The sequence below is a fragment of the Chrysemys picta genome, chromosome 18 (genome assembly GCF_011386835.1).
Source record: "Chrysemys picta bellii isolate R12L10 chromosome 18, ASM1138683v2, whole genome shotgun sequence".
NCBI classification, from domain to species: domain Eukaryota; kingdom Metazoa; phylum Chordata; order Testudines; family Emydidae; genus Chrysemys; species Chrysemys picta.
The window spans coordinates 23277304-23303507 of NC_088808.1; the positions used below are offsets into that span (position 1 = coordinate 23277304).

At 37.5% G+C, this 26204-nt stretch overlaps 1 protein-coding gene across 19 annotated transcripts in view; it reads right to left on the reverse strand.

The window, feature by feature from the left end:
* DENND1A (DENN domain containing 1A) overlaps positions 1-26204 on the reverse strand; it is a 357159-nt gene that overhangs the window by 281081 nt on the left and 49874 nt on the right. For 18 of the 19 annotated variants that reach the window (XM_008169422.4, XM_042854420.2, XM_065571994.1 and 15 more), the window contains one exon: positions 495-538. In XM_008169422.4, the coding sequence (XP_008167644.1) occupies positions 495-538 (44 nt within the window). Of the gene's footprint in view, positions 1-494; positions 539-631; positions 741-26204 lie in introns of those variants that run through there. The other variant, XM_065571999.1, reaches the window with a different exon arrangement.

Sequence of the window (26204 nt, forward strand, 5' to 3'; positions counted from 1 at the left end):
TTCCCATTCACTCTGTTTAAATGCAAAATTCCCATGCATTCTATATGCACATTCATATTTTTATACCATCACTATGAAACAGACTTAAAGACTCTACATTATCAGGGAAATATTTTAAAAATGTACTGTAGTGCCAGGTACCCAGTTAAATAAAGTTATAAACTTTCAGACAATGAGATGAAGATTGCCAAATGAACTGCAGACTATGGCACCTCCAGGCAAAAATTGAAATGTATTAATTAATTTTCTTCCCTGCTCTCCTGTTTGCTTGTAAAGATTAGATTGTAAAAGGATCTCATTGAGATCCAAAATTCTTCTAACAATATTTTCAGTTCCAGTTCCAAACATGTTTTTTTTATCCTCAGCTCCTAATTATGGCTTCTCTTTCCTTCTAAAAATGCATTTATCTCTCTCAGTAAAAAGAACAGCAATAATATGTTGAACAACCCTGAAATAAATTTTGTCATGTAAAAAATTAATTACGCATTCCAAACCTGGTCACTGTAGTCCTCCGGGAATTTCCTCCGCACCTCAGGATCTGTAAATAATTGACAGATAATATTAATTGGCTTTGGATTAGTGAGCAAGCAGAGAATCACACATTAATATTTGATCAGAAGATGATAGCAACCCTGGCAGGGGATCCAAGGAGGGCAGCTGAGGCTGCAATGTTGATAAGAGCAAGGAAGGACTCTTCAAGGCTCTCCCTTTACCCTCTTCGAGAAAGACAAAAAAGAAATAAAAAGACTCAATGCTACTGTTAACTTTAGGCTGTTACCTAATGCAAAAATCTTACTAGCTGCAAATTGCCAGCTACATCTGTTGCCAGAAAACAGTTTCCAAATGTGCTTTGACTTATTTTTAATCAGATACCTCATTTAGCCAACTACAGACACTGGGTTGATAAACCTCTATAGGAAACAGTTTTAAGTGGGACCAGATCACAGTTCTTTCAAGGCTGACTCAACTACATAGTGGGAGAGAAAGCACGCTCCTTTGCAAACGTATAACAATATTTATCAAGAATTTGAAAGAACTAATTAAAGTAGCCATGAACATCTCTGCTCATTGGAAAACAAATTTTAAATGTTTAATGATATTACACATCAAGACAAAGGTTTGTCAGTATAAAAAAATATGATAATGCAACCTAATATGAAGTTATGTTCTATTTAATACAATTAGACTTGTTAAGAAAAAACAACAAAAAAAATCTAGACAAATAATTTATACGACAGCCTATTTGAAACAGAACTCTTTCAAGGCCATCTGTTTTTCTAAGGAGTATTTCCAAGACTGCCAAGTTCTATATTATCAGTGCATTCTTTAATTATAAAAAGTAATAGACAAAAATTAGATACTGTTCAGTGTCTAAAATATCATACCCAGAAAAAAATAGTTATTTATTCAAAGAAGTTATCAGTATCCTGTATATTTTCTAACGTTAGTGTGCAATTGTGATCATTTTCAATTGTTTGAAGCTTAGCATGTTGAATACATTGTTACCAGATGCTTGACTTTTTATAAAATGTTTCCACAAGTTTTGATCATTATGTAGGGAGTAAGGTTTTGTAAACAATCTTTACTGCTCAATTATTGTTATACTGCACTGGAGCTAGGGCTTGAGGGGAAGAGAATCATTTTATAACATATACACCATATACTTTTATTTTTAAAATTGGTCCCCACCCTAGATTTCTCACTGGCAAAGTTTGTTTTACTAATGCATTAGTTGATTGGCTGTTCAATTGTTAACAGATGCAAAATTTTCACAAAGGTAGATTCATGTTTACTAAAGTAATTAAAATACACAGTAAGGATATTTTAAGAACAAGTTAACAATAACTTCTTATGTTAAATTTTCTACATGGTTAGAAGTTTAGGTAATTTTAATACTTCACTCTAATTTTTATATTTTCAAACCTTTATAGGCAAGAAGAATACAAGTACAAATATAATCAAGGTTAAATGCAAAAAATAAAATAAGCCACTAATATACAAATAACAGAAGATTTCAGGTTCTAATATGTCCTCAGTTTTGAGGGAAAGTTCTCAAATCCACATATAGATTAATATAAAGTATTTTAAGGGTCCAATCCTTTGAATACCTGTGAATAATATCACTCACATGAGATTACACACATATTGTTTTCAGTATGCTGTATAGAACACAACATCTCCACATCTCAAATGTGAATACACTATTTATTAGTAGGCTGCAGATGTGATAACCAGAATCAAGCAGACTATTATGATGGACATGCTATTTTAAATATTCATAAAAAGGAACTACGTCATTTACATTTAAAGATAAACCTTCAGGAGCTTCTAGAAATGCATTGATGGGGAGGGGAGCCTAATTTGGAATCCAGGGAATTAGACACCTCATAAAATTGGATGAAGGGATAATAGGGGACTAGTATTCTCATTTAAACGACAGTTTTCAGGTAAAACATGCCATCTTGTTCCTAATTTGAGAAAATTCCCTGTTGAGCATATTTAATTTTTTGCCTTGCCCAGGTTTGTCTGGGGATATGTACAAACCTAACACACACATTTATCAAAATAAATATTTTTTGGCCTTCATCTTTCCTGAGACGGTTAAAATCACCAAAAAATATAAAGGAATATACTCATATAATACATGGTTTATGACCTTGATTTAAAATTAGGGACCAACAGGTCCTGCCACGTACACAGAAGACCTTTCCACTACCAAGGTGGATCAAACTTTATAACCACCACCATTTCACCCAAACCCCTCAGGTCATGTACAAGTTCTATTCCACACTTCCTTTTATGGCCACATAGTAAAAGGGATCTGCTCTTTAGCTGGCTCTCTCGGAATTTCCAAGCCACATTCTCCACTAAAATAATAGTTTAAAAAATTACTAGCCAACCCAAGATTCCAATAATATTTATCAAAATCATATATATTTCTTACTTCTTGGATGAGATCCTCTGAGACTTAAGCAACTTACTGGTGCAAAGGTCTCAACTAAGCACATACTCGTTGTTCAAGAGATTTCACATTCCACATGTTTACATATACCTTGGGAAGCAATTCTGCATCAAAAACATATCTTGCCAACAAACTGAATTGCCTTGTATATCAGCAAACATGTTGCCATTATAGGCCAAGATCTGCCAGCAACTTTTACCTAAGGCACTTGTCATGGAGCAAATAAGGTTTTAATGGTTTTTGCTAGTGCTTTGATATCTTAGAGGTTTACTTTAAAAATGACTAAAGACAACCAAAGATCAATACTCCAGAAACACCAGCCAAGGGATTTTGTAAAGTATCTTAACTTTGTCTGTGGAACAGCATAGGCTTTAAGTCTTTACCCTGATATCTGACTTTTACAAAAACCTATACATTTTCCTCCCTGTAAACAATCCTACTTTCCCTCCCAGAAGTAGTCAGGGTTGTAAGTGGAGGCATGTTTGCAGAAAAGGCAGCCTACATCTTATGAGGTTCCACATCCAGAAACAGTCTCGGGCCATGGCGAAGTACAAGTGACTGGAGACCACAGACAGTTTTTACTACCTATAGATGAAATAGTCTTTGCTCTCTAAAACAGAGATTTTTTAACAGTTCTCTGTTCCACATATGCACCAAATTGGGGGGAGAGAGGAGAGAAATCAAACTGAATAACATGCTGAGTAGAACAGACCAAGAGCGGAGCTAAATTTTTTTAATGTGCCTGTTCAAGTCTGCTTGTCTTTTGATTGGGCTACAAGCTGAATAGGGTTTGGCAAAATTGTTCACCACCACTCAGAGAAAGCCAGGATAGACTTTAAATAGCTGCATGTACTTAAAATCCTTGCTCTCACTACATTCTTTGCGTTGCAGAACGCTAGTACCCTGATGAAACCAGAGGCAGCCATCTCTTGTTGCAGACCTGCCAGATTTTAACTAAACACAGATTTTGCCTTCTTGAAACACTGCGCCAACCGACATTGAAATTGATGCATATAAATTGTGTTCTTTTCTCAGAAGATAATCACCTGATAGACGCAAGAGTACTGCCTGCTGGCCAATAAAGCCACGTAAGGGAACTATAATGTGAACTAACCAAAATAGATTACAGTGTTTAACTGTGCATCTTTATAAAAAAGAAAAGTTATTGATTACCATAAAATAAGGCCATATCTACACTATAAACTTCTGCCAGTTTAGCTATGTCATTCAGAGGTATGAAGAGGGTGTGGTCCCTGACTGATACAGCTATGCCATCCAAACCCCTAATTGTAGATGCAGTTATATCAGCAAAAATGTAGTTATGTCGGTATCGCTTATTTCATTTGGGATGGTTGGAATAAGTGTAGTTTTGCTGGTATAAGAGTAATCTAAAATAGGAGGTGTTTGCAGGTAAAATACACCCACATAGCTATACTGGCAAAGCACTCCTAATGTAGACATGGTCCCAGACACATAATGTTTACCTATGGAGATCAACAGCACTGGGATTTTAGATGACAGTTTTATGTATCCTTGAAAATTTAAAGTTGATTTGTGACAGAAATACTTAATCTTTGGAAATGCTGGATTTACAAAAATATTTAGGTATATTAGGGATTTAGTCTTTAAGGATAATAAAAATATTAGTAAAAAGCAAGCAAGTGTTATCAACACACAAACAGCAGGTTACCTTTGATTTGATTTGTTTTAAACTATCCAACATACCATATTGATACATGTACTCTCTGGGTAAATATTCAAGAATCTCTGCAAATTGTATTGTATATTCAATAATCTGAGTAATAAAATATGTGAAAGTTACAAAAACATTGGCAGTGAAGAGTGATTACCAAAATCCATAATTTAAGCATAACATAACCTGGGCTCAATATTTTAAAACATCAGGAAAGCAGAACTTTAAAGTACACTCAGCAATCTTTTGTTAAATATCCTGTTCTCTATCTTATGCTTAACCTTTTAATTTTTCATCTCCTATTTATCCAAGACATTTTTTGTTTTTTATTTTCCATAACTTAGGATAAAAATTTTTACCTAGCTCTTGAATAGTTCTCTGCATTTACCTCGTATAACTTTAATTACAAGGCTCTCTGCACCATTTAAGCCCTCAAAGTGGTTAGGAGTGCAAAGGTGTCTCTGTACCCTCTGCATTCTGGCAGGGGACTTTGTCAGACCTTAACAGGCTGGCTATTAGAGAGACAAGGCGAGCCAACACAGCAACAACAACACTGCACCAAACAGGCTAGAGCAGAAGATATGGTTGTTTGGCAGCGACCCAACAGAGGGCTAGTAAATCCGCATTAAGATTTGGTGGCCTAGAAACCTCATAAAAACTATAATATTTCATCTCATTGGCTGGAATTGCAACCTATGAGAGGTTATGCTGCCATCACACAGCCCTTCCCAGTTTGAGGAGGGACCCATCACTCAATCCATTTCCTACAGTCAGGATGTGTGGGTTGTTGTTTTTTGTTGTTTTTTTGGGGGGGGGGGGAAGGAAGAGGTAGGGAGTGTGTGAATTTCACCCATAGTGCATACACAGGTTATAATATTAATTACTTTTGTGATCTAAAATATAGTAAGTTCTACATGCTCTGCTAAAATGAGCTCATGAAAGGTCTATAAACTATAAAAAGTTTTGATAACCTAAATAAAACCTCATACAGCCATTCAGTTACCTATAATTAAACAAATTTCTCTTAGGTTTTCATGTAAATACAACTTATTTTATACAGTTTACAACAACTCTTATGAATCATACTGCTGATAATAGGACTGATGCTGCAGAACATTGTCTGACCATTGGTTTCAATGGGAACCAAGGGCACTAAATATCTAGCAGGAGGTGCTAAGTACCTTGCAGGATCAAATCCAAGGTCATCAAGAAGCTTGTTAATAAAGATGCTGAAATATAAAGGTTCTGTATACAATCTGCTTTGCAGAACACACTTCTTAACAGCACCAGCTTGGCATATGTACAAAACCTGGCAACCTGCAGTTAAGCAAACTACTGTACCTCTATATTCTCTGTCTGGCAGCAATTCACTTGCGTGTCTGTATGTTTTTACAAGTACTCTATGTATTACATTACGTCAGCTCCATTGCGCTGAGTTTTAAATGGTCTGGGAACATTTTATTAACCATCCTATATCTTTATTTGGAAAGCAACACACACTGGAAAAGAGTACATCGCATTATATTTCTACTTTAATTCTTTTCTTCACTATAGTTCCATCACCATTTGAAAGATACTTCAACAATGTACAGAGATTAAAAGATTGCATTATATGTGCCCATACTATGGTGTTATGACCAGAGAGCCACTTATGGATAGAACAGCGGTTCTCAACCCGGGGCCCACATGCAGCCCAATTAGCACACAGCTGCAGCCCAGCTCAGCTGTGTGCTAAAGGCCAGGCTGTGTGCCGGGGTCCACCAGGTTCCCAGCTGCCTTGCCAGGAGGGGTCCAGGCTGCCTTGCCACCCAGAGCGGTGGGGGTGGGGCTGCTGGCCGGTCCCATGGGCTCAGAGGTCCAGGCCATCCCCATGGGGTTGAGGGCCCAGGGTAGCCGCCCGGCCTCGCAAGCTCCAGGGTCCCAGGCAGCCGTGCAGCGGGAGCCTGGAATCCGGGCAGCCGGCTGGCCCTGTGGGCTCCGTGGTCTGGGGCAGATACACAGTGGGGGTCCGAGGCAGGCAGCTGTTCCGGGGTCCAAGCAGCTGCTGCCTTGCAACCCAGCCCCTGCGACCCAGGTAACACATTGTGGGTTACACAATGTGCAATAAGTTGAGAATCACTGGGATAGAGAAAGCACCACATACATGTCAATAGGTACATCAACCACAAGGTCAGAGGATTTAGGAGCAGTGCCCATCAACAACATTTATTTCATTTGTATAAAAATAAATCCCTGTGCATCTTGATAAAATGCACTCGGACACCATGGAACTCCAGAACTAACACAGCCTAACTTAGATACAATGATCCTATGGAAATGCCACTTCATAACACTTCCTTACTGTCTCTTTTATTCCGTGTTATTACTAACCCTTCTTTCCCAAACTGGCACTTGATTTCCAGATGGGTAAATATATACAATTCTGCAGGAATCTATTTACCACACTATGGATCTACTGTACTATAGTGCTAATAAACTATTGCTTTTTTTTTTTTTAATCTTATCTTGGACAATAAACACGTGAAGTATATAAGTGCAGAGTAACCCTTTCTGGATTCTATGTATCTGAACTCACAACATTCAGAATTAGAGGCCTTATTACAAACTAATTCCTGCAAAGCAAAGTGAAAACATTACCCAGCATGCCAACCTTCTCTATAGGATCAAAATAGGCCCAGGATGTCTACTGACACACGCAAGGCCCAATCCACCATGGACACAGTACCCATAATAGCAAATAGGGAACCAGGTACACACACCAGTGGGGGATTCCTCAGATATACATTCACCACTGAGGTCTACTACCAGCAGTGATATCAAGTACATCCGATCAAGCAAATATATGAAAATTACCTCTATGCATATAAAATTAGGATAACATGAAAACTTAGAACACATGGCCTACTGGCTATTTGTCTTGGGCAATTACCAATAAATAAATAAAATTGGCTGTGCTTTTCCCCACTGTGATTACAGGCAAGGAGAAAAAGCCTTCCCAATTCAATAGATGGTAATCACTCCTACTCAATGCTTCCAAGTGAGCATCAATTCAATTAGGAATTCTAACATTTCTCAGTTCTAACCCTGCTCAGGCAGGGACCACTGCAATCTAAAAACCTGCCTTCAATTAGGGCGGGTGGAATGAATTTACTGGTAGAAGCATGGGAGAGCAGAGATCCTGAAAGCCTTTTATCTATCCTACAACGTAGTTATGGCAAATCACGGGTCTGAAGATTTTCAGTGTGCTAGTCACCTACAAATTTACTTGCACCAAATGATTGGGCCTGTGCCAATGAAGGGAGCTTAAAAGGGCATGGAAAAAAAATCATCCTCAGAGAGGCACCAAAACAACTAACAACTTCGGTAGGCCTGGAATTCTAGGAATGTTCATGAACACAAATTTTCACAGATGTCAATGAAATAGGCTGGTAGGATAACGCAGAAATACGTTTTTTAAAACTGATCACATTCAGATCAATAGCAAAGTAACAAAACATACATATGGACAAAGAAGTTTCAAGTACACAGCATAGTCAGACAAAGATTAAAATTGTGCAGAAAGTGGTCAATATCGTCACAATTCCAATGCAGAGTTGAAAATAAAACAAGCCCCACAGCTTTCCTATATCTATTCTACAGGTCAAAACCACATTTTCATCATACTTCATACCTGTAAGATACCCTGGGTTTCCCCAGTTGAGTTTTAATAGAAAGTACAGTTAGAGAGTTTAGCCATTATTTACAGGAGGGACACAATAAATTATTTTACACAGACTCCAAAAAGCTGAAATCTGCCTTAGGCTTAAAGTTCCTTGAATGGAGCTTAAACATAAATTATGGTACACAAAGTTTACAATAGGAAAAAAGTCTCAATACTTACTGGGCTTTTTTTTTAAAAAGCAAATGTTTCCCAGAATATTATTTACAACTGTAAAGTAGTAATGATGAATTTATGAAACAGCTGAATTAGCTGAGACAAACTTATGAACTAGCTATGATTTTATTTTTTAAAACTAAGGAAGATAAAATAAAAAAGTTTCAGGTAATTAAAGATTGTATCTACTTATCCCTGGGAATGTTTAAATAAAGATAATATCTGAAAGTTTCTCAGGAATATATCTGCAGATGAATATTAATAATCTGTAAGGTTAAAAGTAGTGCTACAAGTTGTTAGGGAGTAACACAATTCTGAATGTGAAAGTATACGAATGATACCATTCCAAAATGCATTTCTCTGTACCAATAAAAAAGATAGAGACTTCAACTAAGAATGTTGCATTGAGTAAAATGAAACAAAGGTGGTTCTATTTTCTAGAATTTATATTTGACATTTAAATATTTTTCCCCACACCGTAAAATATGAATTGCCTGGTAAATTCAGACAAGAGTATTTTCCAAAAGTGAATTACAAAAGTGATGTGTCCCCACCTCAGTCCTCTTGCCAGGGGATGCAGCTTACATCACAAAAAGCAGCTGCTGCTAAATCAAAACATAGTGCCCTGCTATAAACTATTATTTGCATAGAAACCCCATTCCAGGGAAGAATTGATGGGAAAGAATTGCAATGGACTTAATATGCAAAAATAAGAAAAACAAACACAGATCACATACCTGAAAATAAATATAAGATTTCTTTACCACTATTTAATTTGTACTGCTCTTTCACTCAAAGAATTATAGGTGGATACAATAATCCCTCCCCACAGAGCTGAAACACACATTACAATATGTAATAACAGTGTCTGTCACTGCAAGTGATGATCAATTATAAAAAATATTTTTACACGAAGTAAAAAATTGTTTATTCTCAATGAAGAAATTATACAACTAACTTCCCTGTATTATCTGGATAGTACTCTGGCTTTTCACCCTATTCATATATTAGTCAATACAAATGTATAGCAGAAAACAGTGTTTCCATATTATATAACAAGGGTTTTAAATTACTAACATGTTTTATTAAATTAGATATTTTCCCCAATGGAACATATAATATTGCTCTGTTAACTATGAATATGATATGAGACACTATGTGGTGTACTTAACACCATTTCAGACAAATATTTAATCTCTTAGTAAATAGGGGACAGTTAAAGACAATCATTGAATACAATTACTACCCTCCCTTACAAAAACTTGTTCAACAAAAAGCCAAAAGCAGGACTCTGAAATTAGCTGTAAACTATATAATCTCATTGTTCAATTTCATGGAGTTTAAGACACTACCTTCCCCTCCCCACAAGCCAAATGTTAATCCATGCTGTAACCTGATTTAATTTTCCAGCTGACAGGATGGGAATATGCTACAATGGCATATCAGTCCACTATGTTTCTTTTACTCTCAGCTATTCCTGTACCATTTCCACACTTGAGTATGACAATCAAGTGAAGAGCTGTGGTTTTCAAGAAGCAAATTTAACTATTTCAAAAGACAAGGCTTCTTAATTTTTTTTTTTAAATGGCTGTGCAAATCATAAAAACAAGAAATATTATTCTCTATGTACATATAGCACAATGGACATTTTTCTACAGTTAATCGGACAAAAAAATCACACTGAACTGTATTTACTCTAATAAAAAGCAAGCTATTTTAATCTGTTTCAGCAACAAATAACTAAAGTAGATTTGTACTACCTTAATTAATCAAATACTGATTTTTGCAACTACACAAAGCTCTGAAAGAAATTAGTTACTAACATGCTTTTGGCCCTCCAAGATAAAACGGGATCGCATTTCACAGAGTAGCAAGTTAAATTTTGAGACACATCACATACTATAGTACTTACTGTAGCATAACAAAAAAGGTATTTAAACTTCTTTCGAAATCTGCCAACTCCTCAATGTGCTCTGATCAGTAAAGATGAACATTTCTACCTGCTCCTAAATTGCTTTAATATAGATAACATCAGGGGAGAGGGTGGAGGAAGAGAGCATATACAAAAGTCAGCCAGAAAAAACAAAACAAACCAAACTCGGGTAGAAACTATCTGCCACAAATAACATTTGTTTTCAAGTTGCAAATTCATAAATGCAAAAAAGCATTTATTTAATAGTTCTTTACACTATACAAGGCATCAAGAAAATGTAACAGACAGCTAAAAAACCTAAACAAAATACCATGCTAACAACATGACTACAACATTTATCTATATTTTAAAATGATAAATACAGCTTCATAATACCGGTCATTTCAGAGCATCAAACCACTAAAGTTATGCAAATTGCTACTATCAACACCTATAGTAAGCACATATAGCAAGATTCAATATGTGAAAGCATAACCCACCTGAGTGTGGCAAGCAATGGAAGCATTCATGTAACAGATTACTTTTCAAACTAACATTCTATCCTTCAGACATAATCTGCATCTATGTGACTATTTATGCATAAATAGCAGACACTGACCTATTGTTTTCAGTTGTTGAAGTTGTTATGAATGTAGTACAGTTACCAATTAAGTGAATCAACAAGTACTTAATACATCAGCTGTTGTATAAATAATGAGACCATTGACATTCATGCAATAAAATCTAGGGGTCGAGGGATTGTGATTTTTTTTTTCCAGAAAATGTTTTGCCCTGTGAGTTCATATCCATTGTATTTAATATATAAGCAGCATATAAAGTTTACAATTTGTACCCAAAATAGTGTCACATAAAGACTCAACTAAAATGATCGAGAAGTGGGAACAATTGAGAACAGAAGTTGTATCAAAAGTGAACAGGAAAAAACCTGCTTGAGGAAAAGGGAGGAAGGAAAAAAATGGAATTTAAAGGAAGCGTTCAATAGTAGGCACATATACAATTTCAGTAGCTTTTCAAGCAATTGCTGATCATAGGTTTTATTCCTATTGCATATTAACAGAAAAACAAGATTCTTTTAGTTTTCAAGTGAGATTTTAAGTTCAAAACTAAACTTGTTAAGTAAGTAATTTGATTGAAATTGCAATCTCTTCATGACTTTTTACTTGAAATTATATATGGTTTCAAAATATGGACCATGTTTTTCCAAACTAAAAACCATTTATATTAGTTAGTATGACCAGGCATACTGCCAAAATTGACAAGAGACGTAACAGTTCTATTATATATAAGTTATCAAAAACACAGTACTATATTTTGCATTATGCCCTCAAGCTAAATTTCAATGGACTTTTTAAAACAAACAAAAAAAAAAACCACATTTACATCAGTTTTATAATTTTTTTGTATAAAAAGTATATACATACAATGACATTTGTAATCACTTGTTTGGGTATGACTTATCACTAGGGTTGCCAACCCTCCAGGATTGCCCTGGAGTCTCCAGGAATTAAAAATTAATCTTTTATTAAAGATTGTGTCATGTGATGAAACCTCTAGGAATACGTCCAACTAAAATTGGCAACCCTACTTGTCACACCAATTCACAGCTGTGCCATTTACATACTATGATATCTTAAAAAATAAGCTATTACATATTGCCAGAATAGGTAAAGCTATTGTTCATTTCAATTTGATGAAGTAGAGTAGTTTGTGTCTCTCTCACATGTGTGCACACACACAAACCCCAGAGGCACAGAGCCAAACCAACAATATTTTAACTCCTTATTTTAGCAGTATAAGTATAACTTCCCATTTCAACCACCATCAAATTATACCACCTACTCTGAAGCCAAGGCATTTCCAATGCTCAACTAGTGAAACCCAAATTAAGGTAAAATAGCAACTTCTTAGACAACATTTATTTTATTTAAATCAAAATACTCCAATATCATTGTTAAATTAAAATGCCTGGGTTATAGTTATGAATATTATGAAGTATAGCAAATTAAGTTAGCTTTTCTTTCACTGGGGAGAGTGCATACATATCTGTCTCTCACTTCTTCTACATTCTGTCATTCATAAGTATGCAATGGTTTTGAAGTCACTGACAAACATTAAGACATGCGACTTATGTCTTGGCTGTCAACTAAATTGAAGTCCATGATAGTTGCCATAATTACAGAATTTTAATAATACACAGGAACTGGTCTCAAACAAAATGGAATAGGAATTTACTTCCACATTGAAAGTACATACTGAGAAAGAGAGAGGCCATTAGTCTGACCTTTATCATCATACAGTACTAAGTTATTTCACTTTGTTGCATTCACAAAAACAATTCATTTTAAGGATTACACCAAACTACATACTACCCATTCATGATGCTCTTATTTAGATAATGAATAAAAATTGAAAGACATACTTTTGATTTACACATAAAATTATAAAGACAAAAAGAACCCACGTTTGATCATTTTTGCAGATGTTACATTTTTTAATAATGTTTCCAAAAGCTGTTAAATTACAACAGATTCTCTTTAAGCAAGTACAAGCCTTTGTCAATAGAAAAGAGAGTCTGAGAAGGCATGATGTTATAGAAAACTATCGGTTCTTTTATATGAGAACTTTCAGAACAAAAATTGCAAAAGCATTCAGTAGTCTCATTCATGGAGTGGAGAACACTTTGTCTGGTCCTGGCACAGACTGGCTTTTTTTTTTTTTTTATCTTGCAGGTATTTGAAGACGAAGATGAAGAAGAAAGAGCACTGAAGATTGTCTGCATTGGTGGGAAGCTTGCTTTCAATTGAAGTCTATCTGGAGAAGGTCCATAAATCATTCAAGACGATCACAAGGTAACTAAGAACTCTCATACTCATTTCTAATCTCCTCTGATTACTCTGAGAAGCCAAGGCCAGTAAAAAAGCCTATTGAATGAAGACAGTATTGTCAGTAAATTCCTCCTTCTCCCATAGTGACTGCAAAAGATGATATCTTTCTGCTGCTAAAGAGGTTCAACGAAAGGTTGCCACTTACCCTCAATATGTCAAAGGCTTTTGAGTACACAAAGCTAGATCCTCAAGTAAATTTTCCAGCAGTTGATCTAGCTTACCAGCCAGCAATAACATCCTGCCAAGTGTAAATCCCAATTGAGAATCTTCACTGCTTCTAACAGTAGAACCTGACCTTCCAACCGGGACCCTGCTAAAGCATACTGAAAGCCTTGTGAACAGAATCTGGAAGATGAGGACTTTCAAGCAGAATCAACATTATCTTTGTGGATAAGTGAGAATGAAAGAGCTTAGTTTAACTTAACGGCAAAAAGGGGCTCTCAATGGCTCTACATTAGGCTGGTTGATAGTTTCAGGCCAGGTAAAGACAAGCTGTTATACCCTTCAGCTTAAAATGTATTGAGAGCTAAACAACAAGTTGAAGAACAACAGTGTTTCTGTTTTCAATATCAACCTAGTGTTTAGAATGAAGTGATTCCTTGTTCTCTCAACAGTTCAATGAATAAGATGAATTTTCACTGGGACATCAGGCCTCAACAAGAGCAGGACAAGAATCGCCAGGCAAAAGGGAAGAGATGATTCAATAAAGTGAAGACATATAGGCAAAGGGTAGGTAAAAAAGAGGGTTGGAAAGATTGGAATCTGTCAGAACAAACTCTTCCACCAGATATAAGATGTCAAGATAGAGATCTCTATATATCCTCAACTATTAGCATCTTCAGTGAGACTGGGAAGATACTGTTTATTTCTTTGTGAAGAAGAGTAGAAGATCTGCAGCCCAGACTGCTTAAGATGAAGGTCCACGCAGAGTGAAAACTAAATTGACGCAAAAGAAAAAAAATCACAATGTGTAACTGAACCAAATATAGTACAGTATCAAAAAGCGAGAAGGTAACATGGTCAATTTCAAGCCACATTTCAGACAGGTTTTCCATCACATTTGATTGAAGTCTGCAAAGTAACCATGCATTACATGAAAAAAGATTTGGTTGTAGCCTTCTTAGTGAACCCTACTGTGCACTTAAACAAACAAACAAACAAACAAACAAACAATCTGTTAGCTTTCATAATCCTCTGTTCTCGAACTAAGCCAGATAGTCAGCATGAGAGGAAATCTAAGACATCATACAACCTCCTACCATTTGAGTACACCAATAGCAGACATTCAGTTTTTCAACAGGTTATATTTTTTAAACATTTTTCCCCCTCATTTTGTTGTACAAAATAAGTTATTTATTGTTTAAAACTAGCAAGGAAATACACAGAAGTTTCTAAAGTCTTAATTTAATGCTCAAGAGCATCACAAATCATAAATTCCATAAAGAAAGGAAGAAGCATTTTTTAAATGTTTTTACATTTACAGTTTTTGTAAATTTCCAGGTGGTCTGTAATAATTATACAATAAGATTAAATTTAGATGTTGAACAGAAGTATATTCTATAAGTAAGCTTTCCACAGAAAAGTTTATTAAAGGAACCTTTTCAATTTCTGTTTGACAAGTATATTTTCTCCTAACCTTCTCATCAGAATATGAAGTTAATGGAGATATATTTTAAGTGTTCAGGCCATGAATAGTGATGTTCATTCCTTTCCAGGCTCTTTGTATTTACACTCCCAGACAGCAGAGTTGCCTGGTGACAGCCTATTCAGTCCAACAGCAGCTGGCAAACCCCTCCTTGTCCCCAAAATGTTGGGAGAAATAGTTAACTAATATTTCACACTATCATTTAAATGTGAGAGCCATGACTGCCAATGCCTCACAGAGTAGGGCTTACAAGATAAAACAGATTTTCTTAAGGTTGCAGCAGGTTAAAAAAAAAAAAAACAGAGAAAAACAACAGCTCTGCATCACCTGTATCCCAACATACAGCAAAAATAATCCAAACAGGGTTAGTGCATGATCTAGAATCTGACAACACCAGACACAGGCAGGTGCTAGTATAAATCTATCAATTTAGCTTACATTTACAGAATGCAAAGGCTCACGCCACACAAAATAAGCCCGTAGGGACTACGGCTTTGACATTTTTACAAGAAACATTCACCATCTTTAATATTTACAACACATGTATTTCAAATTTGTTGTGGATCTTTACCTAGTGTCAACCAGCTAATTTTTAATTTGCTATGTTCTTGTGAAGAAAGACAGACATAATATTTTACTTTAATGGTACTTTTTAGAAACATTACATCACAGAAAACTCATGTAAAGACACATTATGGCCACTGATAATTTACCAAATAAATACACTGTAATCAATTCCCTACAAAGAACTCAGAGGAATTACTAAGAAAGAAATATTTTTCTTACAGCTTTCCCCTTATCAGAAAACCTTTATCTCATTTTATTAGCATTTTCCCAAAATTTTTATATTGCCACTATATTTGCTTCTCGTTTAATGCTTCATGTCTATTCTGGCTTATTACATTTTCCATATTCCATAGTGTATTTTACAACTGGAAATCTTTCCTATAACTGGCACAAAATAAAACATCTATATTTCTAAAATTCATCAACCACAATAAACTCAATTAGTCATACTATTAGACTTTCTTCAAATACACACAAGTATTGCATTGTAGGAACATATTCATTGTTACACAGGTTGTCACATTTCAGGTTTAATATGAACTGACTCAAAAAGAACTTCAGAACAAAAGTGTCTGAACCAAACAGCAGTTCCTGAAGTGTTGTAGTTAAAAAAACATTACTCCCCAACATTCATACAATTGTTTAAACCATGCAGAGAATTACTTCTTTGTTAATATGCAACAATGCACACTGATTTCCAAGGACCAAACGACACAAAGTCCAAACTGTTTAAATAGCACTCCTTAACTATCATACTGTCAATACCATTGAATAAACAGTCTGAAAACAGATGGTTTATATTTCAAAATTTACAAGTTATGATGTGTGTTACCTTTTTTGAATATTGTGAAATTTTATACACACACTTTCAACACTGCAGTTATGTGTCACAGGCTAATAATGCCATCTCTAATGAAAACCTTTTGGATAGCTAAATCCTTACTGGTAGAAAAGGGATATAAAAACTGCATTTTGTTGTCCATGAAACGTCATGACATTCTGTTGTGATTAAAAAATTTTAAATAAAAATTTTTACCATGAAGATATTACAGATCACTGTATCCATTAAAACTTGCTTATTTCAAGATGCAATTTGCATTCCTACTGTGACAGATGCTAATGCAAACAATATTTACACCAAGTATTATCTACCAATTTACCTTCTGTTTTCAAGAACTACTGACCAGCAGAAAGATAATTAGCGGCAAATAGCTGAAGTACGACACTCCAAAAGCGCCACAACTTTCTAAACTAAAAGTCTATGTATTCTGTAGAAAATTATTGTGTTGATATAAAATTAAAACACAGCACATAAATCTAATTTCCACTAAACATTGAAATAAGTATTCATAATAGTTTTATTAGGGTAACGACAGAATATTTTAACTAAATTTACTATTGTGGATTTCTCAGATTTTCTTTCTTGAAGAAACCAAAGTGTAACATTTAGGTGGAATTAAATACCAATTTAGACTACTGCACTTCCCCTTTAAACAAAGGCAAAAAATAACCTGCGACGGAAAATTGCTACCTAAGCACATAAATTACTAGAGATTGGGAAAAAGCAGTGAAAGGTTCTACAGTCTAAAACTGTTGCCTTGGCAATTGAAAGAGATAACAAATGATAACTGGAGATAAGGATGGGAAGTGAAATCTGTGTGTGTGTTAAAATGGTCTAATGACTGGTCTTTTATCTTTGGAATTAAAGGTAAACATTTATATTGGAATTCTAAACTTAAGTAACAGCTCTATAAAATAACACATACATCTACCAAAGTTGAGTACTTTGCTGCATAAAGAGATATGAAAATGTCCAGGCTCAGAGATAAATATCATGCAAAAATTGGAAAGGCAGGTCAGGGTTTCATTCTTATATAATGTTACCGCATCAGCTAAAAGATCTTTATCTTTCATTCATTTTTATGTTTGTTGGAGAAATTCCCTTCTGCTCCTCAATACTACGGAAAACATTCAGAGTTCAGTCCTCTTCAGCTATAGTTGTAAGGTTTGGGGTTTGTTTAAGCCTAAAACAAACAATCTGCTCATCTTGGCATATAAAGACCCCAAAACCTGCAGTGGCACTGACATTCAAAATTGGAAACAACAACCCTATGAACTCCAGAAGTGGGAGGCTAATTACAAATAATTTATGACTACCCCCCAAAATATCCCGAAAAGCTTCCCAAACTATGGACAGACCTGCTGAAGTCATCTCCAGGATAACCAACTGGCACATCACATGATAGACAAAAGGGCTTTCTTATAAAGAGTATCATAAAATATTTAATCTCCATACAGATTAGAAAGGACCTCTGTTTTTTTTAGAAATATCAACCCTGAAGACCTACACACAGATTAATTTTAACAAAACTCAACTATCTACCTGGGATGGGCTAAAGGACTACCAGGATTTGAACCTAATGTTCCCAGGATATTTAATAATTTCAACCTGAAATTTTTGCAGTAGACTACATTGAATTAGTTCTCCCTGCTCTACTTTTAGCCAGCCATTTTCTATATTCTTCCCCCTGAGGGTGGTTGTGCCTTTATAGCTACATAACCTGCAAGGGTTCATAAGGCGTTAGCTTGTACAATTTCTTCAGATGGCCAGAAAAAGTAAGCGCTGAAATCCTACATAAAAATCATGCTCAAGTATACAGCTAACCAAATTATATCTCTATTTGGTACACAGTAGCATTTAGAGATTTGTTGAATGCAGAACAGCAGATATTATCCAGTATGTAGCAGAAATTAAACATTCTGAAGAGAGTTCTAGTTATATGCATTTATTCCCCTAACTTTAATGCACCTCTGCACAGGAATATCATAATGTAAGATACATTATATTTTTAAAGTAAGACTCCATAATATAAAATGATACTATGAATAAAAATGTGAAAGCCTTAATATCCTTATGGATTGCAAAAGCAAAGTATTAATCGATAGAATTAAAAACAATTTTCTCTGAAATGTACATGTGTGGTTTTTTCCAGTACTGAAAAGACTTTGAACTTTGCAATTTCTACAGAGAACTCTAAAAGGACAGACACAAGAAAGAAATCTCAGTTAGAAAGTAACAAGAGATACCGAAGTTGGCATTTTATTTCTTTTAAATAGCCTGATATCCTCTTCAATTATTCCCAAAGCCCTGAACTCCTCTAAATTTTCTGTCACTTCCAATAAAATTGTAATATTTAAGTTTGACACATTCCTTTTTTATTTTGAACAAGGAAGGAGTGGTGTAATAGACTTAACAGGTTCATTGCTTATGAAGCGTACCTGGCATATTGTGCTTAACTCTGCTCGGATTCTGACTAGGATGTGGAAAATGCAGTAATAAAAATATTCAGAACGGTTTTGAATTAAAATTTTGGTGTATTAAAATTGATATTTAATTCCATTAAGGCTTTAACTATAACTAAGATCTAAAAGTTGACATACTGCCGATCAGTTAAACTTTCCCTTTTTGGTTTTTGTTTGCCTAGTGTTTACCACCTACTTCTCAAGTTGGAACTAGCAAGAAAGAAAGAAACAAGGGGGAGTAAATGCTATGATAATAAGGCTAAGTTTTCAGGTGAATTAGTTTCAATAGTCCCCCCTCGTATAACTCAAGTTATGGTACAATGTCAATGAATGAGCCATACAGTCAAATTTTACATTTAGAGACTGTTCTATGGCATTCATACAGGAAGTCTGCAGGAAAGCTGTGAACTGAACCCAGATCTTGAGTCCCATTCTAATGCCTTAACCACAAGAGTGCCCTTCCCCCTCATTTAAGATAAAAAAATTGATTTGTCTTGTCCAATCTGAAACCAAACCATAGGCATTATCGGTGGAAAACAAAATCTATTTTAGTTTATTTAAAGAGATTGCCCTTGACTATACAATCAAGTTATCCATGTATATAAGAAACATGCTTGAGGAGGAAAAGTCCTTTCAGCAGGAAAAAAAAAAAATCTGACAAAAGACACAAAGATTCAGGGAACTTCACAGTCGCTTTTATGTAGATTCTATAAAATATGTACCCTTGCTGGACAGAAGTCACCAAAGAAAAATTAATGTTATCCACTATTAATCTAGTTACCCAGAATCAATGTGAGATTACAAAAACATAGGAACAGATTTGCTCTTTAAGCAAAAGAGCTTCTGTAAAACCAAAACTTCATAGTTTTCATAGGATGCCATTTGAGATAGTAAATTACGTGCCTGCTGGGTTGCAGTTTGTAATAAATATAATTTGTTCTCTGTATTACATGGAATTTGATTCATTTAATACATAACCACCTCCAAAGGACAATCACATCCAAATATCATCCCAATGGAGACACTGTTACAGAAACTACGGCTTCAATATTACTCTTCTTTATAATTTAAGCATCCTTGGAAACTCAAACCTAAAACAGCAATTACTACTTAGTAAGTCAATGGCATCAAAAGGTTCTCAGTGACCACTAGTCTTTTAATACAGCAGCCGACAACTAATATTTAAAATATTCAAGGTCATATTTAAACACCACTAATTATTATTTTGTTGATATACTTCAGCACCTATAAAACTTACATCCCTCAGTGCTTTATTTGGTCTTTGTGCTTAGGCTTTGAACTGAATGACATTTATACACACACAGAGTTCATATTAGTACTGTCTTTTCTCATTTACCAACCAGTAATAAAATTCATAAAGAAAAATATCATTACACGGAGTTGCAGCAATAATGTACTGCATCTGTAGTGATTTGTTTTTCAGAGGGAGCCTCAAATGAAACAAAGGTGTAGTTGAGCTTTCATGAAAACCCTGTGAGTTAGTCGTCATATCTAGATAGCTTTAAAGCAATACAGTCTATGACAGTGGTTCTCAACATGGGGTAAACATACCGCTGGGGGTATGCAGAGGTCTTCCGAGGGTATGTCAACCAGCATAGATCAGCATTTCTCAACCTGGGGATCTGGGACGGGTTTAGAGGAGTTGCAAGTTCAGGGTTGGCATTAAGGTGTGGCAAGTAGGGCAACTGCCTGGGGCCCCGTGCCACAGGGGGCACCATGAAACTAAGTTACATGCTTCAGCCCCTGACGCTTTGGGTATGCAAGACAAATCAGACTCCTGAAAGGGGTACAGTAGTCTGGAGACGTCTATGATACACAATAAAGGGGCTGGGTAAAGGGTGTAAAAATAGGAAAAACATTCAAAATACTGTCCCCAAAAGTTCCCAGATCAACACATTTCATATAGTTGTCTCCCTTGTGCAATATTTAAAGCCTAGGAGCAAAAAGTTCCCTGCTCAGAAAAAGTAGATCTTGTCTCTCTGCCGACAAGGAGATTAACCAAAAAGAAAATGAGTGTTCTATTACTTAGGATGCCTTATCTCTTTTGGGGTAAAGTTCATTAACTGGGCAATATCACTCAGAAGAGAACTTTGGGTGTGTTTACATTTGTATTATTGGCCTATCTTGAATACAGTATGCTTTCAGCTAGTATTAACAAAGCTAGCTTTAAGCTACATCTGATACTGTATAATAAGAGAGCTTTCTAAGAAAGGAAGCTTAACCCATGTTTAGTCAATACTATTAGCTTAAAAATTGTTTGTTTTTAAAAAGGAAGACGCTTGATGCTATTCAACCCAACTAGACAGGAAATTTATCATTTCGCTACATATTATAGAAAAAGAATGCCTAAACTTGGCTTCATTTTTCCTTCTGTAGCCAAGGCAAGGGTCTCAAAATGTTTTTAACTGCAAATTAAAACTGTTAGGAATATTTTATGTTCATTGAGAATTTTTGGCAGGCTGTGAGCTTCACCAGCAAGTTATTTCCCAGCTAATGGAACTCCTGGACCAAGGATACGCTGTGTAAATTAATAAAATTCTTGCAATGCCACAGAAAACATATATTTGCCTGTCTGTTTATAACCTGTGTGGAGATCATTAATATATAAATGACATCAAGATAACAGGCCAAATCGGAGACTTGAAAGCACAAGTTATGTAAAAATGGCACCTTTTCACTCAGCAGATCTCTCTGTGTGTATTTGGAGTCACATCCAATATCTTAAAGTACATCTATACTAATTTTTTGTTACTGCTAACACTGCAGAGCCAATACAGCTATGGGAGCATGAGCTAGACTCTTTTCTGGTTCACACAACATAAAATTTATTTCTCAAGTTTCAACTACAGAATTGGGGAAAGAGGAAATATTTTTCTGGCAGTTTGATTAAAAATAAGGACCTGTTTGAAGTTACTCTGAAGTTTGAAGTGTTAGAAGTACCTCCAGAGGAGACAGATTAACCGAAGTGCAGGGAAGGTCGCCAAGGGGAAATACTATATATTGCATACTAATCAGTCCTATTTTGCTAATTTAGATTTTTATCTGTCAACTATACTTCACGTGTCCCCAAAAAGTGTTCTTTAATGTGACATTGTTTGCTGACTGGTTATGAAGTTAGGAATTACCTACCCAAAGTAAAGGTGATAAAAGACAGTTACCTTTTCGTAACTGGTGTTCTTCGAGATGTGTTGCTCATGTCCATTCCATATTAGGTGTGTGTGCTCACCAAATGCACCAGTGCCAGAAGTTTTTCCCTCAGCAGTAGGGGACCAGCTCTGGCGCCCCCTGGAGTGGTGCCTGCATGGTGCAATATAAGGGGCGCCGCCAGCTCCCCTCACTCTCAGTTCTTCTTGCCGGAAACTCTGACAGCGGGGAAGGAGGGTGGGTTGTGGAATGGACATGAGCAACACATCTCAAAGAACACCAGTTACAGAAAAGGTAACTCTCTTTTCCTCTTCGAATACTTGCTCAAGTCCATTCCATATTAGGTGCCTCCAAAGCAGTACCCCTGGAGGTGGGTAGGAGTTCATGGATCTGTCAACTGCAATACAGCTCTGCCAAATCCAGCATCATCTCTGGCCTGCTGAATGATGGTATAATGAGCCGTGAACGTGTGGACAGTGGACCATGTTGCAGCTCTACAGATATCCTGGATAGGGATGTGCGCCAGGAAGGCCATCGAAGAAACCTGTGCTCTCGTCATGTGGGCTCTGACAATCAGCAGCAGTAGAATCCTGGCCAGGTCATAACAGGTCCTTATGCATGAGGTGATCCAATTGGAAATCCTTTGAGAGGACACCGGAAGGCTGTTCATCCTACCTGCTGTAGCGATGAAGAGCTGAGCTGATTTACAGAAAAGCTTGGTATGTTCTAAATAAAAAGCCAAGACCCTTCAGACATCCAGCTCGTGAAGACGCCTCTCTTCACTGGTCTTGTGTGGTTTGGGCAGAACACCAGAAGGAAAATGTCCTGCCTCATATGGAAGGTGGATACCACCTTCAGCAGGAAGGCCAGATGGGGCCGCAGCTGAATCTTGTCTTTGTAGGAGACCACGTATGGCGGTTCTGAGATCAAAGCTTTAATTTCAGAGACCCATCTCACCAACGTACCGCCATCAGGGAAGCGACCTTCCATGACAGGTGGGAAAATGAGCAGGAATACAGCGGCTCAAAAGGTGTGCATGTGAGCCTAGAGAGGACCAAGTTAAGATCCCACTGTGGGACAAGAGTCCATAACTGCCAGAAGAGTCTCTCGAGCCCTTTCAAGAATCTGACCATCATGTCATGGGGAAACACTGTCTGTCATTGGATTGGCAGGTGAACAGCAGAGATGGCCGCTAGATGCATTCTAATGGAAGTGTGTGCCAGGCCCTGGTTCCTCAAATGGAGCAGATACTCCAGGACAGCCTATATTGAAGAAAGTGAGGGAGAGATGTCACACTCGGACACCCAGTGGGAAAACCTCGTCCACTTGGCCAGGTAAGTCAGTCTGGTTGAGAGCTTCCTACTTCCCAGGAGGACCAGTTGAACTCCTGGACAGCTCCGTTCCTCCAGGTTCAGCCACACAGCATCCACGCCAATAGGTGGAGGGACTCTAGAATGGGGTGTAGGAGCCGACCGTGGTCCTGTGACAGCAGGTCCAGGTGGTTGGGCAGGGGCCATGGAGGGGCTGCTGACAAGCTCATAAGCGTGCCGAACCAATGTTGGCGAGGCCACACCGGGGCGAACACAACAACCTGCGCTTTGTCTCTCTTGATCTTTGCCAGGACCCTACTGATGAGTGGAATTGGAGGAAACGTGTACATCAGGCTCTCTGACCTCGACAGGAGGAAGGCATCGAAGAGGGACCCCGGGCTCAGACCCTGCCAAGAGCAAAACCAGTGGCATTTCCTGTTCTGTCTGGTAGTGAACAGGTCCACTTGGGGAGTTCCCCACCTTTGGAAGATCATGCAGGCTACCTCTGGATGGAGAACCACTCGTGGTGAGAGGAGAAGTCCCTGCTGAGCTGGTCCACCAGTGTATTCTTGACACCGGGAAGGTGACAAAATTCCCAGTGGATTTTGTGGCTGATGCAGAAGTCCCATAACGGAGTGCCTGTTGACAGAGAGCCAATGAGCGCACTCCCCCTAGCCTGTTGATGTAGAACATCGAGGCTGTTTTTTCTATCAGGACTTGTACCACCCTGCCCGACAGGTGGGGAAGGAAGACTCCACATGCCAGCCGGTCTGCTCGGAGCTCTTTGACATTTATGTGTAACTTCGCCTTCTCCAGGGATCACATCCCCTGTATCTGGAGGTCACTGAGCTGTGCGCCCCATCCAAGGCGTCCAACACCAACTCAATGGAGCGAGGGGGGGTTGTCAAACCGAACCCCCTTCAGGACTGTCCCATGGTCGTTCCAACATTGTAGCGAGCTAAGTATCACCTGGGGAACACCCTGGCACAGGTCGAGTTGAGGACTGCTCCGATGAACTCTATTCTCTGCACCGGCAGCAATGTCGACTTTTTGTTGTTCACCAGTAGGCCCAGAGAGCGGCACATGGCTTGAAGCCCCGCGACATTCCTTTGGACTTGAGACCTGGAGCTTCCCTTGACAAGCCAGTCATCGAGGTAAGGTAGATCTGGATATCCCAGCACCTGAGGTAAACCGCTATCACCAACATGCACTTCATTGTGCCAACCAAGGAGAATGAGTACTTATACTCCCACCCTGCCCCCAATTCCCTTGTGGTAGAAGCGGTTAACCACAAGGAGAGGCAAAGACAACCCGCGGCCACCCCCAAAAATAAAGACTTGAGGAGACTGGATCTCTTTGGGCATAAGCTTCCCTTTCTAATATTTGTTGCATGAGTTCTGGACTGTACACACTGCTCTGCCATTATAGACCTATTTGAAAGTAATTAGTAGCTGAGTTAGTCATAAGCAGGGAACTAAGTCAGGATGACTTCTAGGCTCTTACTTGGGTTTGTCTGTCTCTCGCCATATGAAACCTCAGGCTAGTCTCTAAACCGCACTGTGCCTTAGTTTGTCTGTAAAATGGATATAATAATTATCTCCTTGGGGTGCTGAGTCCTAAGGTTTGTGAAGGGTTTTGAAACATTGATGAAAGGTGCTATAGCACTGTAAAAAGCAACAAAGAGTCCTGGGGCACCTTATAGACTAACAGATGTATTGGAGCATAAGCTTTCGTGGGTGAATATCCACTACGTCAGACGCATGTAATGGAAATTTCCAGAGGCAGGTATAAATATACAGGCAAGAATCAGTCCATACCTGCCTCACGAAAGCTTATGCTCCAATACGCCTGTTAGTCTATAAGGTGCCACAGGACTCTCTGTTGCTTTTTACAGATCCAGACTAACATGGCTACCCCTCTGATACTATAGCACTGTAAAGTATCATTATTATCCATGCCATTGTCAAAGCAGATAGACTCCTAACAAAGGATCATCACTTAGTAACTTTCAATCTGAAAGCCCCTTCCCACCAAAAATCACAAAAAAGTTATTTCAACCCATAAATAGTTGACCAAGGCAGTTAGGCCTTAATATAGCATGTGCCTATGACTAAGACTCCTAGAGCTCTCTCTGCACCGTTTGAATCTCTTTCCAGACTCAGATCTCTGTCAGTCTCTCAGATGACTCTTCTTGCCACTTCCTCACACTCAATGTGTCTAAAAATTAGCCTTTCCCTTTCTTCCTGCCCTCCTCCCCACCCAGTTTAAACCACCGCTATATTCCCCATCACAGACACACAACCGAGAAAAAGATAGAAGCTGCTCTCCCTTTTTTTGCTCACTACATCACATGACTTTTTCCCTACAAAGTCCAAACATTTTAGTCTTTTCCTCACCATCTCTACAGCCATAACTTTATCCATGCTTTGGTAAGCTCTCTTCAACTACTGTTATCAGGTCCTCTCCTACACACACAGCCATACCTCTTCTCCCTTTTAACATGCCCAAATGCTGCTTGCAAGTTAAATTTTCCTCTCCTACCAACATGACCATGATACACCAGCCTTGGAATCTAGGTACTGTTTTATGCTCTTCAACCACAAACAGTTCAAGATTCTCTTCCTGCAGACATCCTTTGCCCTTATTTCCTCTTACTTCCCTTCCCTACGGTCTATTGAGGCTTTTCTCCCTTGCTGTTCCTTCTCTCCTTTTCCCACTCCTGACCTCATGCCATCTCTGATGCTTCGAGTGCTCTTGATTAGTGTGCACCAAACTCTTACTTCGTGAAGGACACTTCTTAAAACATTTCTAGTCTGTGAAGCTTTCAAGCTTCCACACCTGTCTATCCGTTCACTTATTTAAATTGT